The sequence below is a fragment of the Benincasa hispida genome, chromosome 6 (genome assembly GCF_027475165.1).
Source record: "Benincasa hispida cultivar pf3 chromosome 6, pf3_genome.v1.1, whole genome shotgun sequence".
NCBI classification, from domain to species: domain Eukaryota; kingdom Viridiplantae; phylum Streptophyta; class Magnoliopsida; order Cucurbitales; family Cucurbitaceae; genus Benincasa; species Benincasa hispida.
In genome coordinates, this window is record NC_143483.1 from 4,706,978 (window position 1) to 4,721,513 (window position 14,536).

At 35.4% G+C, this 14,536-nt stretch overlaps 1 protein-coding gene across 6 annotated transcripts; it reads left to right on the plus strand.

Moving 5' to 3' along the window:
* The first annotated feature begins 221 nt into the window (after positions 1 to 221).
* On the plus strand, positions 222 to 8,323 carry LOC120079684 (RNA polymerase II transcription mediator). 6 transcript variants are annotated; one of them, XM_090314827.1, is made up of 11 exons: positions 222 to 726; positions 2,222 to 2,304; positions 2,406 to 2,481; positions 2,655 to 2,799; positions 3,128 to 3,326; positions 4,290 to 4,403; positions 4,608 to 4,693; positions 6,411 to 6,795; positions 6,886 to 7,344; positions 7,493 to 7,816; positions 7,890 to 8,323. In XM_090314827.1, the coding sequence occupies exons 4-11, from the start codon at positions 2,711 to 2,713 to the stop codon at positions 8,217 to 8,219; spliced, it is 1,986 nt and encodes a 661-aa protein (XP_090170953.1). In that variant the 5' UTR covers positions 222 to 726; positions 2,222 to 2,304; positions 2,406 to 2,481; positions 2,655 to 2,710; the 3' UTR covers positions 8,220 to 8,323. The 6 variants fall into 6 exon arrangements, with proteins under 6 accessions (XP_090170953.1, XP_038889917.2, XP_038889914.2 ...); XM_039033989.2 differs by lacking the exon at positions 2,222 to 2,304 and having other exon boundaries at positions 261 to 726; positions 2,452 to 2,481; XM_039033986.2 differs by having other exon boundaries at positions 262 to 726; positions 2,222 to 2,481.
* Positions 8,324 to 14,536: the final 6,213 nt, after the last annotated feature.

Sequence of the window (14,536 nt, forward strand, 5' to 3'; positions counted from 1 at the left end):
AAATTAGCTACATTCAATTTCTACCGGATTTACTACTTGCTATAGTTTTTACTAGTTTACATTCATCAATTTTTTATTCTTTATTACCGTATTTACTATTTCTTGCTGAAACTAAAATAGTTTACATTTCAAACACATATTATTATAATCTAAACTAAAATAATCTACTACTTAAATACAAATTATTATAACCCCTTGTAATAATCAACTCAGCTAAATTTGTGGCAACTCTTAAATGCAGCAAGCAAACAAAAGACCGAAGGGACGGAAAAAGTTAAATTTTCCGAAGGGAAAAAAAAAAGGGTAAAGAAACCTAAGAGCATCATTTCTGCTTCCTCTTCTCCCCTTCTCTCCCGTCAACCCTCCCGTGCAGTTCTTCTCCAGCAGGGGCCAACGAGTCTCCGACGGCGACGGTGTAGACAACGACGTGGGCATCCTTTTCTTTGGCAGCCTCTGACCATGCGCGAATGTGAGCTTTGGTGAATCGTCTTTGCACAACCTCACCAACGAGCAGCCCCAACGACCTGTCCTTGCGTATCACACCCACGCATTCACGTGCGATTGTCGACGACACCAGGTTTCTCTCCTTTTTGACGAGTTTCGGCATTGACCCACACTTCGATTGCCCTCAAATCAGTTTACCCACAATTTATAAGGCTCAGATTTGCAAGTTTGGATGCTTTCGAACACCAACCGCATGGCTTGGAGCTTTTTCAATAAGATTCCGTAAGAATCATTGCTTTAATTTCCTTTTAGAATTGGATTTAAGTGTTCAAATGCTATTATGAACTCTTGGAACTCACCTGATGTTATGTTTGGATAAATTTTGAAGTGTTCGATTAAGGTTCAACAAGTTTTAACACATTTCGGACTAGTTCGGACTTGATTAAAGTATGTTAGAGCAATTTTTTTGAAAGTTTGTTGGTTGTAGTTTTGGACAAATTCGAAATGACTAATTAAGGTTTATGGTGAATTTTGGATAAGAATATTCCTTTTGTAAAATCTCTCGGTGTCCATTAAGGTTTTGAGTTCTATCATCTAAACATTATGTTTACCGCCTAGGCTTCTAAAAAGTTGATGTTTGTTCAAAGATGTGAATTTTTGTATTGAGAACTATAGTTTCCAAATCCCTTCCTCAATGTAAACTTTTGAGAAAGATATTGACTGCTGTGATTTGACAAATAGTTGAAGGCGTGTTTTGGATTTTTGAAAGTATGTTTTATGTGGTTTGAGGGTCGAGTGAAAGTGTTCTGTATATTTTTAGTTCATTTTGTCAAATGAAAGTATGTGATTGATAAGATCAGGCGGGTTGTCCTGTGAGATTAGTCGAGGTGCGTGTAAGTTGACTCAGGCACTCATAGATGATGGATGTCAAAAAAAAGAAAGAAGAGGAAGAAGAAAGTATGTGATTGTTTTGAATGATAGTTGCAAGTGTTTCGTTTGATTTCAAACTGAAAGTTTTTTGTTTTAGTTTTGTTACTTCTGTAAACTGAAAGGTTTGAATGGTTTGATTTGATGATTTCTTCTAATGAAATTGCTATTTCAAATTACATGTTTTGTTTCAAATGTTCATAAATGATCTGATAGAGCTATCCTAATATGCTAAGTCTAATGACTGAAACTTATCTGTAAGAAGGCACCTTATAGTGGTTTGCATTACTTTGGAATGAAGATTCATGTGTGTATTATACTGATATGGCCTCACACTTCAGTAATTGAGTGTTGTTCTGATCAATTATTAATCGACATCTTTGATTGACTAAATGAATGACTAGTGTTACAAACGGGTAAGCACATATGTTGGGCTACTTGAACCATGCATCTTTCCCACTCTGTATTTGATAGTACTCAATGACTCAAAGCTCTATTGTATGAAAATATTGATTTGTTGAAAGCTTTGTATTTGAAAATATTGAAAGATTATTATTATTAAAAGTATGGAAGTATGGTTTATTAGAAGTGTTGAAAGTTTATTCAAATGTTTTGGTTTTGTTGAAAGACTACTTTAAAGTTTCAGCTTGAAACGTTTAGTTTTGAAAGCTTATTTTCTTGAAAGATTTTGATTTTGAAAGTACCATTTGTAGCATAGTTTTGATAGAAAGTTCTGCAATGATTTGTATTTTTCATTTACAAAAGTTTTGAAAGAAAATTTCAAAGCTTGATATGGAAATTGCATACTAAGTATTTCTTACTCATTTTTGTTTTTCCAAAATGCTTTCAGATGAAAGGAAGTGAAGTTGGGCGTTCTAGTGCAGGACATCAAATGATGTTTCTCTTAGGATTGGATAGTTTGACTTAGAAATTGTTAGTAATAAGTTGCTTTTGTTGAAGTGTGTAAGTTGTAAAAGTTTCTAATTGTTATGCCTTTTGGATTTTTGTTATAATAATTGTATTGGAAAATACAGATTGTTACATTAAATTTCTCAGATCTCAATTTCTCTCTCAGCACAGTCAGGACTCTCAACTATTCTTTACTGTGAGGTATGTAAATCTTAAATTTTTTTTTTTTTTTTTTTTGAAAAAAAAAATAATTGGGGTTTGATGTGTTTGTTTTGTCAGTTGTGTTTTGATCTTGTACCTAAATTTTGAAGGGTTGGGTCGGGTTAGGTTGAAGACCTTGTTCACATCTTTTTGGTAATTGTCTTCCATTCTAGGGCTTGCTCCAAACCTTTTCCCCTTTGGCATTATTTCGGGAAAATACAGTGTGAATATGGACGAAGACATGAAAGTTTCTCTTGACAAGCTTCCCGTCAAGCGCTTGGAGGCCATAGAGGAGAACGGTCTCGAACGATTTCCATTGTATGTTCCTTCTTGCCTGGTTATTTCCCCCTTTTTTTTTTTAATTCCTGAGATAACCGAGGAAATATTAATTAGTTCGTACGCACGTGAAGGTAGAAGAAGATATGTCTTAGTTGATGAACATCTGCTTGTGCTTTGACATTGTTAATTCTGATTATGTTTGTGTCTGTACATTGGTGATTGCTCGGAGTGAACTCTATCCAATTGATCCCATTCTGCTAAATTGACTAGAATCTAATCTTTAAATGTATTCTTTGATTTTCCTGGTAAAAGTTTATGCTCAATTTCCTTGATTAATTGAGATTGATTTGTGTTATATTGTTAACAGAGATGTTGGTTATGAAGAGAAACGGTTGTCACTTATTCGGAGAATTGACTTTGCTTGGGCAATAGAGAAGGACGATGACAAAAAGAAGCAGAAGAAGAGCTCCAAGGAGAGTTCAACACCGTGGCAATGGCAGAACATGATAGAAAACTTGCAGTTGGCTCATCAAGAGCTCTCTGTTATCATAGACCTTATCAACACCGTGAGTTTATATATCAAACGCCTCTGATTTGCTAGATTTTTTTACCATGCTGTTTTTTGTAAAAATAATGGCAAAACGGTGCTTGTATTAGTTTCAATCAATAAATGTGCATGCAAATGTGTCTTTTTTCTAAGAAAAAACGTGCGTGCAAATGTAGAGGCAAGTTGTGTTAGATTTTGCATTACAGATATGACTTTGGCATATTTTTCCTTTTTCGGGAAAGCATGGCACTGAAGTGTTATAGTCCTTTCGAACTTAAGTGCAAGGTGCAGTAAAGAGTGGGAAAAAAAAAACAAGATGCTCACTAGAAAATGCTAATAATTTTTTTTTTAATATGTAATAGTATTATGAATATTAAGATAATGAAAAGTTGGAAAAATTAGAGATTTTATTGGAGCTGTTGAGAAAAAACTAACACTATAAAAGAATATTTCTAGTTTCTTCGTTAAAAGTAATAAAAAGAGAATATTGTGCTGAGACGCATATCTCAAGTGTGCTTCATTAAGGGTGCCTTTTCTGGCAATTGTATGTAGGTGTAGTTTTCTAAACACAGTGTCTATGTACAGAGGATTCATAAACCTAAAAACTGTTCTTTAATTCTTATTAGCTTTATGGATATACATACAGTAACTACGTGTCTGACAAAATCATCTTGTTGACTTGAGTTACTTATCCTAAGCTCTCTGTAAATAATGACCATTTCATCTCTCCTAGCGGTAGTTTTTGATGCTTTATTTTCTTTCTCATTCTCTCTTGCGAGAATTGGTTCGGAGAACGGGGGTTTGTCAGTTTCATTATGGTGGAGATAGGATTAAACTGCTAATTGTCAGAATCTAGAAATTGTGATTACTTTTTCTCTGCTTGCTGTAATTGATTAGTTTTTTAATAAACTGGTTTCTTGAGAAAATTCTATTTAGAGATATGGTGCCATTATAAATATTGTCTATCTTGATATAACTGTAGGTGGAAGCTAACGATGCAGTAACAGTGGCTGGGATGACAAGGCCAAAACCATTACCTAATGAAGTTTTATCAGATCTTGGAGTGTCTGTAGCAACGAAACTACAATGCTTTCGGGTACTATTTTTATCCTTCTTTTGTTTTCAGAAGTGATGCTTGGCTTACACCCTTATTGTCCTTATTCGATTAGCTTACTTTCATTGGGCTGGCACGACCATGCTGTAAAGATTAATTGCCAGTACTGTTCAATTCAAATTTTATCTTATTATTTGTACTGTCATTTTAAAAGTGCCTGATTTTATCGCTTACCCCTTACTACAGCATCTTGGTAAATATTTCAAGCAGTCAGCTAAAGGTTTGGAACGACAGATTGCAAGGGAAGCGAGATTTTATGGTGCTTTAATTCGGTAATCAATTCTCTTCATTTATCCAACGATCATTGTGCAATGAATCTATGCTCATAATTGTATGTCATTGTGAATCTGGCCGTACATACACAGTAATATTCTTTAGAATCCATGAAGTGTCATTAAATTAAAAAGTTTTTATCAACAATAAATGATCGATGTCCTCTTGTCGCCAACAAAGAACACGATTGTGGATGAAACATAAAAGAATGATGTTTATGGATACGATCCGGAATATTAACTCTCCCATGCATCACCAACCAATCAAAGAACTTCGCTTGGTTGAGGATTTTAATCGTCTAAAGACAGGAGAAAGCATACGCAACTTGTGGGAGGAGGAAGTGAAGCACAAAATGGGAAAAAATGATCTACAAGAAAATTCCTAAGAAGGATTACAGACCAAACCTGCCATACTAAAAGATTCTTAGTATAAATTATCCATTCTAGGTATTAATTGCCACAATGAAATCGACATTTGCGTTCAGGGCATTACTGCAAAGTTCTCCTTTTTGGATCCCAAGGTGGATAGCAGCAAAAGAATATGGTGATTTTTATTAAGGGCATGAAAATAACCCTTATTCAATCGGTTCTTTCCAATAATGTTGTGTACTTTTGCAAAAAGCCACGAGAGACTTCTTATGAAAGGGTGTGTGAGCAGTGAGCATAATTAAGTGGCTTTGGACTTTGGAGACGAGATTCTGATGGTAGCAATCTACTTTAGTGCATAAGATTATTGCAAGTAGATTTGGGGCTTAGTCCGCTAGTTGGATTCCCAACTAGGCTCCATAAGTCTTCATCATAGTCCTACAAAGGCATTGCCGTTGCTTAGGCTTCTTTTTTTAGTTGTTGAGCTTCTTTGGAAACGCAAAAGGGTAAGATTGTATAATCATTGTACTTTTCAATAAATCGATTGCTTCCTTGGAGGAGGTGATTTTCTACATTGTGTGGGCTTGTGAAAGTTGGATCATTGGCAAGTTGGGATTCTTTCCATATCGCGTTTGAATGCAATAGAGGATCTTTTAAGTTATAGTGCTTCTTAACTGAAGCTGCTTTCAGTATAATGCCACTTTGGGCTTACAGCTTGCTAATTCATTATCAGGCATATACCTTACCTACTATTTTCTTTATAATTGAAAGTTTTTTCCTTTTATTTTGTGGGGATGGTAGCTTGAGAGGAGTAGTAGAATTTTTAGACAGGTTGAGAAAATAAAAGGAAAATAAAATATCAAGGGTGGTTGCTCCAGATTTTCCTTTGTATAGTATAGCTTTTGTTTAGCCTGCTAACTTAGTTTCATATGGGGCTTCTTCCTATCCCCCTGCCACTTTATAAGTTGCTCCTTCTCATATTATTTTTTTCTTTTTTTGTGGTTCCTTCTTTTTTTCTTTTTTTTTTTTTCCTTTTTGTAATAACGCCTCATTCCTTACTAAAAATAAAACAACCTTTGGATTGTCCAAGGCTTAGCCTTCTTAATATCATGAGCTTGTTTTTTAATTCTTTCATATTGTTTCATTTAAAAATGGAAAATTTCCACCATTTGAAATTTAATATATCTTTTACTTTTGTGGTTACTTTATTTAGTATTGAATAAATCATAAATGCAAGTATACATTAATGTATTATAGTGCAATATATGTAGAAAAAATCGGAAATCTCTTGATGCTCTGAATGCTTTCCATTCTTCATATATTTTCAGTATTTGCTGATGATGTATATCAGATTGCAGCAAAATTGGAAGGTTAAAAGGCAGCGAGTGGCTGCTCCAGCTCCTGCAAATGAAGGCTTTACCATCGATTTATTTGACAATTCATCTTGTGATCCTTCGTCTGTGTTTCGACCATCTTCATCTACTATTCGTGTTGAACATGATTCGTCTGGAATGCTGGCAATTAATTTACCGCCAAATTCATGCCACTCCCTTCGTTTTGGATTTCTCAGTGGATGTAATGTGGAAAATCCTCTGGAGCGTGGAAAAAATGAGTCTACAAATTCTTCCAATCAGTCTTCAATAAACAGGGAGAAGGAATTTACGAATGATGATGAGTACATTAAGGAAACAAACTCACTTCTCCGTCAAGTTCACCATGCCATTTTCAGTGAGCAGGTAGTTTCTTTAATACTTTGATCTTGCTCATTACAAGTCCTTGCTACTTTTGTTCCCTACCACATGACACCTTTTTTCTCCTGGCCCCAGGTGTTTGATTTGGTGAATCGTGAAGCATTCAATCCATCCTTAGGTATCAACGTGACTGGCATACGCGAAAATTACTTGCAATTAAGTATAGATCAAGGTACCTCGGTCTTGATCTCTCTTGTGCCATCTGGTCAAAGTTGCCAAACAGTTGAAGGTGCAAATACCGGGATTCTGGATAATGCAAATTTACCTTTTGATTCGCTTGATGGGATTGAATTACCAGATAGAAGTGATCCCTTTGAAAAGAAATTGCGGAATCCTAATCACATAACCTTTGAGATATATCTGCAACAAATTTTCCATGAGCTAGTGTTTGTAAGATCAAATGATAGACCATCAGCGTTAAGCAGGCAATCAGGTCAAGCTGCTAATGATGGGTCTGGACTTCTTGGTCATTTCTGTTTATCTCTGGCGCACAGAATGTTTGCAAACAATGTTCTCATGGAGCTTGAAAATGTGGTAAGGTCCTAATTTCTTAATAACTCGATTTCCGATGAAAGCACACTGCTTCATAAAATTTAAGGGGAAAAGACTACAATAATTATGATTTCTATATTTGACATTACCAGCATATTAATCTTCTAGTTTATCTTTTATTCATTCTCAGGTTTGGAAAGTCCCATTTCTTCAGTTGATATCTCATCCCACTTGGAATTCTCGAAAATCATCGTGGACATTTTTTATGGAAGTTCCTCGATCCATACTTCATCCTAATAGCATCCAGGCTCATACATCAGACAGTCATCAGATGAATAATATAACCAAATCACAATTTCTGACTAAAGTAGTTGTGAATGATGATTGCATTACTATCGAAGGGGAAGGCGCACCTAATGTCGTTGGCTTGTTCAATGGAAATTCCAAGGATATCCATTTGATGAATAGATATGGTTGTGACTTGGCTGATCTTCCCGTTATAATTCTGTTGCAGGTGAGTCAAGTGGATTTCCTTGCTTTTGAGCTTCGATGTCAACAGTAATAGTATCATTGTGTTTCTGTAACAGGTTGCGAGCCAAATTATTCTTTGGCTTCATGAGGAAGCTCTAACTTGGGGAATAAAGGCCAACCGTGACTTCCTAAGTCTGTCATTTGAACTAGAACAAGGTGAAATACTCCGTCTGGTAGCCCATGTAGACCCAGATGATCCTCAAGGATGCCTTTCTTGGTGGTTGGTAATGGACGATGGTCTGATGGAGGACAAGAAACTTAATTTTGACAGTTCAGATGTTATACCTGAATACAGGAAGTTTTTGGGCCATTTATCTCTAGAAGTTTTGCATTCAACACTAATGGATTTAGTTAGTTTGTGCAGTGGAGTTGGTAGTAGCCTATAACCATGCTTTTCTTGTCTGATATTACAAATAGAAATTGCATTAAGTTCCTGTAATTTCTGCCTCTTGTTTTTCTAATCTAATGATATCTTCAGTTTTTGTCTGCATTGCTTACTCAACATCATGTATTATTTATAAACTATGCAAAAATAGTGAATGTAGGGCCATGGATGGATGGAAGCTGACTTCAAGGGTTAGAAATGGTGTAGTGATATTTAGTTTTTGATCATTTGTTCTTAAAAATTAAGCTTGGTTTATGTGCTTGTCTACTTTTATGAGTTTTCAAAATTAAAGTCAAATTATGCAAACTATTTCAAGAACTAATTTTCAATTTTGGTCATTGAGATATCAAGAATATGTACATATGGTTTAATGTTTCAGATTGGCCATTTTAATTCTTGAGTTTTTAAGAATAGGTTTAAAAGGTTCTCCAACTAATAAATTTGTTAAATTTAAACGTAAAACCAACTAAATATATGACTTGAATTTTCTTTTCTAATTTGTCCACCTCTCTCCTCTTTCTTTCTCCTTTATTATCATCTCTCTTTTTTAGTTATTTTTTAATAGAATCAACCAATTTCATGTCCCCGCTACTATGGTGCATTGCTTGATGGTTCGGGTTGAAACCTGTAGGGTTGGTAGTTTTAGGTTGGAAATATATAAAATTGAAAATATTCGGTCGGTTTGGGGAATCGAAAATATTTGGGTTAGACCAAAAGAAGAAGTTAGAAAATCGAATTGGTTGCTATATAATATATAAAATTAATGTAAATTATTTTAACAAAATAGTAGTTCAACTTGGTTGGCAGTAGGTGCGTCTCCAACATTGAGGTTATGAATTTGATTATGCGTAGCACAGGATGTAATTTTATTTCTGAACTTTCCTCTTTGCCTCCTTTCTTGTGTGTTTCCTCGTCTCCCCTCCTTTTCGAGTGCACATATGGTAAATCGGGAATCAAGCTGCCTAACTCGCTGGTCTGAGCTGTTCGAGCGGCGCGATTTCTCAATAGAATAGTCCGGTCTGGTTTCAACTCCCTACAAAAATCGAACTACTCGCTGGTTTGAGTGGTTATATAGCTAGGCAGGGCGATGACAAAATGAAGGGTATGATTTGAAGTTCCAATTGGAAATTGCAAGAGAAAGAAGGTGAGAATGAAAAGGAGTCTTCCAAGTCCTACCATAATCCGTTTTCCTTATATAGCCAACCTTTTTTTCTCCTTTTGGGGCTGGTCGTGGTTTTACAGTGAATCCAACCATTTCTTAAAATCATATAGCCACATCATATATTTAATTAGTTAATTGGTATATTTATTATACTTTATATTTGACGGAATACAAAACATTACTTCAAGTTAAATATGATTGAGCTACATTACTTCAAGTTAAATATGATTGAGCTACCTAAAAGGAAAGTGTACATTTGCTAGTATAATAATAGCTATCAATTATTTTTAACATTTTCTTAACCATGCATTTATATCCACAAAATTTTTCTCATTCGGATGTAATCTCGATTTATTTATGTACTATTATGAACTCAAGTATTACAAATCAACTATTTAATTAAGATTTTTCAATCAAATTTATTTATTTTAATCATTTTTTAAAAAAATCAAACAGAGAATAATTCCTACAAGGAACCTAATCCCCACAAAATTAAATAAAAAATTTTGTAGGGATGAGAAATAAAATGAGAAGGGGATGGGGACAAGGAAGGCATCCTCGCCCTTGGCCTGTCTCGTGTACATCTCTATTTTGAATAAGTGTTCATCTACTAATGTATGCTTGAGCAAATGTAGTTTTAAGAAGTATGATATACTACTAATACACTTTTGGGGTTGTTTGAGTTCATAACTTCAACCCACTCAATGTTTGGGGCTTTAATTATTATAGTTAGTGTTTCCAACTATTATAACCTACATGATTAGAGTATTATTATTTCAAATAACTCTTTGCTATAATGTCTACTATTTTCTACTCATGTGCTCTCATTCTCATTCTCATTCTATCATAATCATAGACTATCATAACCATCTCAACGTTCTAAACGTTCATTAGATGAATTTTGAATTAATGTCGATATACTATTAATACACAATGTTATACTTGAAATCTAATTTAGAATAAAAGTTGACATACTACTGATTACTTTAAAAGGATTTAGAATGGGTGTTGATATACTATTGATACGCCATTGTTAAAATTTAAATGAATTTTGAATGAGTGTTGATAAACTATTAATACACCAATGTCATACTTAATGTTGTGTTTTGAACGAATGATATACTATTGATATAACAATAATATACTCAACTGATTAAATGATAATAAAGCTTTACATTTGGTATATCATTGACAAAATGAGTACAATTACAATATACCATCAAAATTAGAGGAAAAAAATATTTGAAAACATAACACAACGAACAGCAAAACCTAACTCAAACAACTGAAATTGGATTAATCGAATGAAAACAACTCCATATCAAAATGAAAGAAAAAGAAAAAAGAGCTTCCACTATATAACACAATTAAAATCATGTTATATTAGTTACATAAATGATATACTTCATATATAAAGTACATCAATTTTAACTGGATATACTAAAAAAAATATTTCAATTAACTATATTACAATATATGCATATCTTATTTTGTAAATTAGCATATTATACTACTTAATTTAGGCTAATTTAGAATCTTCCACATTTTTATGTATATTTACCCATTTCATACTTTGTAATACATGCTGAATAAAATACCAAAAATTCTACATAGTATCAGAGCTTGTGTTTTAACCTAGCTGCCACTGTCTCCCCAGTCTGTGCCGCTTCCACCAACATCCTGCCCAGAAGATCCCTTCTATTCGAGTATCCAAGTCATGTCGTTTTTGTGCTAAACTGTGCCTTCCAGATATGTGTTGCCTCGAAACCATTGCGCATACAGACGCCCAAATCTGACCATCCGCGACCAAGTCCATTCGTCTGTGTCTAGATTCGTGCGTCGTTGACCTGAAATGAACCAACCAAGTCGAACACTGTCTAGTTCTGCTACAATTCAGCCGCATGCCCATATTGCACTGCGCAGCTCGTCGACCACGAATTCCCCGCTCACTGTCCGTTCATATCATCCTCGTCATGGTCACCGTCCAAACCTCCAAACAGAACTGGGTGTCCGTCCAGATCTGTGCACACCACCGCTGTTCATCTCCGATCCTTGCGTAGATCCAAACTAGATTCACTCAGACCCATGCATCAGATCTCCTCATCCAGATCTGTTTCCATCCAAATCAGGCTCGTTTTGATCTATGTCCACCCAGATCTCCACTGTCCTCCGGTCCAGATCCACTATCCATTTGCCTAGATCAGTTGATCGGATCCAGACCCACTGTCCATCCTCGTCGACCATAGATCTAGCATTTGGGTGAAAATTTTATTTTATTTTTTAAAAGAAAAGTAAAAGGGAACCAACCTTTGTTTGAGAATCTCGTTGATAAATTTTGAAATGGGAGTCTCCTTTTTGTACTCAACCTTGGGCGGGTTTGGGCCTCAAGGAATCCATGTTGGAGGAAGTGAGAAGATAGACCAATGTGGGTTCAGTAGACGTCCCACACACACGTCGCCACTGCCGTTCGTCTGTTGGACGGGTGAGACACGCGTGTGTGATTATTTTTTCAATAAAAATATCATTTTTTTCATTAGTTTTTTATTTATTAAAAAAAACTCTTAAGCCATTGGTCTTTCGCACGTATCGGTCTTCTGCTCACGCCTATCGCCTCACGCACGTTCTGTGGTTGGGAGCGTTTCCCTCGACAGCTTCACGCTGCAAGTTGGGTTTCCAACCTTATAAAAGGTGCATTTGTTCAATGTTTAAGAGCAGAACATTATTTCATTCTCTCAATCTCTGTCTTTACTGTTTTCCAAGCAATTCAGTCTGAAAGGTGCGTATTCTGGTTGGTAACAGTGCATTTCCGATCGAATTTTCCTTTTTGGACTGTTTTATCCTGAAGATGACGTGACAATATTTCTGGCCTACTTGCACACTTGGACAGAGCTACGAAACGTCTTAAAAAGAGCAAGCTTCCCGACTCATCCTATAACGAACTTTTATTTTGCAGGATCCGTTCTTTACCCGATTGTCGGTTCTTGACCATTTGCTACTGTCTTGTTCATCGTTTGAGGGTATTACCATTTCCAACAATTTTAAGACGATCCTTTGGCAATTCGTTAATGGCCTTCACTAGCAACAACGACATTATGACATCTGACCTCAATCGTCCATTCTGGTTCAAAGGAGCAACTTCAAACGGTGGAAGCAAAATATGTTGTTCTTTCTTACTGTAAAAAAAGTTGCCAACGCATATACCAGGGATAAGCCAATTGTCCCGTCAGAAGAAGCAACTGAACAATAGATAAAAGAAGCTGTTAACTGGGAGGAGAAAGATTTTTCATGTAAGAACTTTATATTAAATGGTTTGATTGATGATTTGTATGACTACTACAACACAATGAAGACAACAAACGAGGTCTGGGACACCATGCAAAAGAAGTACGGCATAGAGGAGGTCGGGTCGAAGAAATATGTTGTCAGTCGTTATCTCAATTTCCAGATGACAGATGACAAATCTGTGGAGGTCCAATCCCATGAACTGCAGAAGATAGACCATGAGATAATAACTGAAGGTATGCCTCCAGACGAACAATTCCAAATTGCTCTTATTAATGATAAACTGTCCCCTTTGTGGAAGGATTTTAAGAACACATTAAGGCATAAGACCAAGGAGTTTTCCTTGGAGAGTCTCATCACCCGGTTAAGGATTGAGGAGGAAGCTCGAAAGTAGGACCAGAGGGAGGAGGTGAATGTCGTACCTGGGAGATTTGCCTTTGCTGTGTTAAAACCTGACCAAAAGTCAAAAGGGACAAAGAAGAAAGGTCAAAACTGTGGTTGTAGCAACCAGAACCAACCGAAAAACCAGAAACCCTCTTCAAGAGAAATAGTACAGTTCCTTTGCTTTAATTATAATAAACCTGGACACATGACAGAAGAACCGTTAGTTTCCATGATCACAGAAGTAAATGTGATCGATGGTTCTGAAAAGTGGTGGATAGACACTGGCGCTACGCGTCATGTCTGTCACGACCTTAGTCTATTTAAAACTTATACTAAATCTAAGGATAAGAATATTCTATTGGGGGATCACCATTCTACGAAAGTCGTTGGAATCGGCGAGGTGGAGCTGAAGTTTACCTCTGGAAAACCCTCACGTTGAAGGACGTTTTGTACACTCCAGAGATAAGAAAGAACTTGGTCTCATGCTATCTTCTCAACAAAGTCGAATTTACTCAAACCATAGGGGCATATTTATATACCCTTACCAAAAATAATGTATTCATAGGGAAATGGTATGCAACTGAGGGAATGTTCAAATTAAATTTAGACCTTAAAAAAATGAAATCTTCTGTGTATATGTTATGTTCTATGAATATTTGGCATGCTAGACTCTGTCATATTAATAAGAATTTAATTAGTAACATGATTAGGCTGGAAATGATACCTAAGTTATCCACGATTGAATTTGATAAATGTGAGTATTGTAGTCAAGCTAAAATTACTAAAACCCCGCATAAATCTATACTTAGAATTTCTGAGCCTTTAGATTTAATTCATTCTGATTTATGTGAATTTAATGGCATCTTGACTAGGAACAATAAAAGATATTTTATTACTTTCATTGATAACTGCTCTGATTTTACTTTTGTATATTTGCTAAAAAATAAAAATGGTGTGTTTGATGCCTTCAAATTATTTGTTTCTGAAGTAGAGAATCAGTTTAATAGAAAGATTAAAAGACTTCGTAGTGATAGGGGAACTGAGTACGACTCGGACAACTTTAATGAGTTCTTTAACTCACATGGAATAATATACAAAAAGATTGCACCTTACTCTCCTGAAATGAATGGAAAAGCCGAAAGGAAAAATAGAACTTTAGCTGAGCTAGTAGTTGCTATTTTACTTACTTCAGGAGTCGCATCTTATTGGTAGGGTGAAATCATTCTTACCGTGTGTTATGTCCTAAATAGAACTCCAAAGTTTAAAAACATAAATTCACCCTACAAAATCCTCAAGAATAAAAAACCAAACTTGTCATATTTTAGAACATGGGGTTGTTTAGCCTATGTAAGGGTTCCAAACCCTAAAAGAAGAAAGTTAGCCAGTAGAGCCGATGAGTGCGTCTTTATAGGTTATGCCATAAATAGTAAAGCCTATAAATTCTATAATCTAGTAAACTAAGTTATCATTGAGTCAAACGATGCGTAGGA

Excerpts from the sequence above, each read along its gene's own strand:
- LOC120079684 (XM_090314827.1), top strand. The coding sequence starts at position 2,711 with ATGGACGAAGACATGAAAGTTTCTCTTGACAAGCTTCCCGTCAAGCGC. Across the intron at positions 3,327-4,289 it reads TCATAGACCTTATCAACACC|GTGGAAGCTAACGATGCAGT; the intron begins GTGAGTTTATAT and ends ATATAACTGTAG. Across the intron at positions 4,404-4,607 it reads CGAAACTACAATGCTTTCGG|CATCTTGGTAAATATTTCAA; the intron begins GTACTATTTTTA and ends CCCTTACTACAG.